Source organism: Gekko japonicus, unplaced genomic scaffold, assembly GCF_001447785.1.
Source record: "Gekko japonicus isolate JY-2015 unplaced genomic scaffold, Gekko_japonicus_V1.1 scaffold2763, whole genome shotgun sequence".
Taxonomy (NCBI): Eukaryota; Metazoa; Chordata; class Lepidosauria; order Squamata; family Gekkonidae; genus Gekko; species Gekko japonicus.
In genome coordinates this window covers 175,053-177,850 of record NW_015176530.1, presented here as the reverse complement: position 1 = coordinate 177,850, position 2,798 = coordinate 175,053, and the positions used below count along the sequence as shown (strand labels likewise).

Here is a 2,798-nt window from a genome sequence, read left to right as displayed (position 1 = left end):
CAGATAAAAGGAAGTCCTTCTTCACCCAAAGAGTGATTAACACATGGAATTCACTGCCACAGGAGGTGGTGGCGGCTACAAGCATGGACGGCTTCAAGAGGGAATCAGATAAGCATATGGAGCAGAAGTCCATCAGTGGCTCTTAGCCACAAAGTGTAGATGAAACCCTGTATCTGGGGCAAGTGATGCTCTGTATTCATGGTGCTGGGGGGGAGGGTGCTCCTGGAGTTCTGGCCCCGCTGCTGGACCTCCTGGTGGCACCTGGGTGTTTTTTTGCCACTGTGTGACAGAGAGTGTTGGACTGGATGGGCCAGTGGCCTGATCCCACATTGGCTTCTCTCTTGTGTTCTTATAACTGCCCCCCTAACAGGTGTGGGGGGGACCATCAGGTGCAGAGAAGTGGTGCAGCAGGGGCCTGGCTACGGAGCAGAGGGGTCCCCCCCATTGCTGGCGTTACCCAGTTAAAGGCGGATTCCTGGGGCAGCCGTCTCTCCCCACGTGGAGAGCCCTTGGCCAGCTAGATTGCCTGAGGGCAGTCCTGGTCTTAAGACCACTGTGGTGTATGCCCCTGCTGGCCTCCATTGCCTTCCACTGTCTCTTGCAGCCAAAAAAGGGGTTCTGTGTATGGATTTAAAATATTTATTATCCACCCGGGTGCTGGCATCCTCCCTGGAGTCAGGGAAGGGCCCCGGAGTTCAAGCCAGTGGGCACCGACCGAGGGTCCACATCTGTGAGCTCCCACCTGCCCCCCCATATGCCAAACAGAAGTCTTGCCAGCCTTGAGCACGCGGTTCATGAGACGCAGCTCACGCTGGGTTGTGAAATGGCGCGCCTCTGCGGCCCGGGGGAGGGGGAGCGATGGGCCCGTATGCCAGGAGGGCGCCTTGGAGCTGGCCTGCCGTCCGGGAGGCAAGCGTCCACGAGCCAGGAGGGAGGCCTGGCAGAGAGGGCCGGAGGCGCTGCTGCCGGGAGTCGGGGCCGAGGACGACCAGTGCCCTGCACCAGAGCTGCAGCGGTTCTCTCTCTCTCTCTCCCCCCCCCTGCAGGAGCGAGGGGACGGGCTCTGCCGTTTGTGCCTACAGCCTGGAGAGTGTCCGGAGAGCCATGGACGGTCACTTCAAGGAGTTCAAGAGGGACTGCGACAAAAGGGGGCAGGACGAAGTCCCGCACCCGCGGCCAGGGGCAGTAAGTGACGGGGACCCACAGGGGTGGGTGTGGGTGTGTGTGGAGGGGGGCCTGCCTGCCTGCTGGGTCTGGACCTCCGCCGCTTCCTTTGCAGTGCGTCACCAGCAGCATGAAGCAGGCGGGCTTTGGCTCCTCACTGGCCCTCCCAGACCGAGTCCTGACCTTCGTTCGTGACCACCCGCTCATGGATCAGCCGGCCTACCCCCTCGAGAACAGGCCCGTGTTCGTGAAGCCGGACGCACGGTACCGCCGGCTGGCCGTTCACCGGGCCAGAGCTCTCTCCGGGCAGGAGCATGACGTCCTGTACCTGGGGACAGGTGAGGGCAGGGGGCTGTGTGGTTTTGGGCCCCCCAGATGTGCTGGAGGGGGCTGCTCGCAGGGGTCATCATGGCAGTCGCCCCCCCCCGACCGCACTGACCTGCCGCCGCCTCTCCCCCCTCCCCCCTCGGCAGAGGATGGACACTTGCACAAGGCTGTGAAGACGGACCATGAGGCTTCCCTCGTTGAGGACCTGATGCTGTTTGCGGAGCATCGGCCGGTACGGAACCTGCTCATCCTCACCCAGCGAGGCGAGCCTGGGGGGGGGGGGGGGGGGGAGGCCTCCGTGTTCCTTCCCTGGCAAAAGGCGGGCTGGGGCTGGCGGGGCCTTGTGTGGAGGAGGTGAGTCCTCCTCCGGCACAGGCTGCCCTTCCCCTTTCCCCAAGGAGCTTGGCACCATCCTGCCCGCATTGGGTTGGCGCCCTTCAGCCACACGTCTCGGGAGGCACGAGAGCCCATCGTCCTCCGCCCTTGTTGCTGGCCAGGAGGCCGAGTGACTCTGCCGGGTGACTCTTTGCTGCCCTTGTTGAGGATGGGGTCTGGGGCAGCGGGATGTGTGTGCGTGTGCCCACCTGCCCCGAGTTCCCTTCTGGGTGCCCGAGGCGGGGGGTCTGGGTCTGGGCGCTCCGGCAGCGGCGGGTGTGGATTGGGGGGGGGGGCCTCCTGATGCCGCTCAGGGCCCCGGGTCAACGTGGGACACGATGGCCTTTTCACAGCAACTCCTAGGTGGTCACCCTAGCCAATGTGAAGCACGCTGTGATTTGGGGGGGGGGGTCTCAGGCAGAAGGAGCCACAGTCAGTCCTTTCCAGCTCAGTCGCCAAGGGACCGGTTGCTAGAACTGAGCCCCCGAGAGGGAGAGAGGTGGCTCCCCACCTCACGGTGGCACCGGGAAAGGGCCGGCTGGTCACCTTGTGTTGGAGAGGCTGAGGCGGTCTTGCCCAATGGGTGCCCTGGCTGCCGGCCTCAGGCACATGGAGCCCGCGGAGGCCTGACCCTGCCTTCCCCACAGAACTGGCTGTACGTGGCTTCCGACGGTGAAGTGACCCAGATCGGCACCTCTAACTGTGCCCAGTATGGGACCTGCCCGGACTGCCTTTTGGCCAGAGACCCGGCGTGTGCCTGGAGCAAGGAGCTGGGGGCCTGCAGGGACCACCACGGGCACACAGGGTGAGTGGCGCACATGGGCCGCGGCGTCCTCTGCTCGCGAGTTGCCCACGCCGGGGCGCTCCGTCCTGCCCGGCAGCTTGCCCAGGCCTGGTCCTCAGTGACGTCTTGGACTCGTGGGCAGCCCAAG

At 64.5% G+C, this 2,798-nt stretch overlaps 1 protein-coding gene across 1 annotated transcript in view; it reads left to right on the top strand.

Annotated features, from left to right (window-relative positions):
- LOC107124045 (semaphorin-4F-like) overlaps positions 1–2,798 on the top strand; it is a 31,343-nt gene that overhangs the window by 19,981 nt on the left and 8,564 nt on the right. The window contains exons 7-10 of the mRNA XM_015427429.1: positions 1,047–1,185; positions 1,280–1,502; positions 1,638–1,754; positions 2,425–2,671. Coding sequence (XP_015282915.1) covers positions 1,047–1,185; positions 1,280–1,502; positions 1,638–1,754; positions 2,425–2,671 — 726 coding nt within the window. The remainder of the gene's footprint in view (positions 1–1,046; positions 1,186–1,279; positions 1,503–1,637; positions 1,755–2,424; positions 2,672–2,798) is intronic.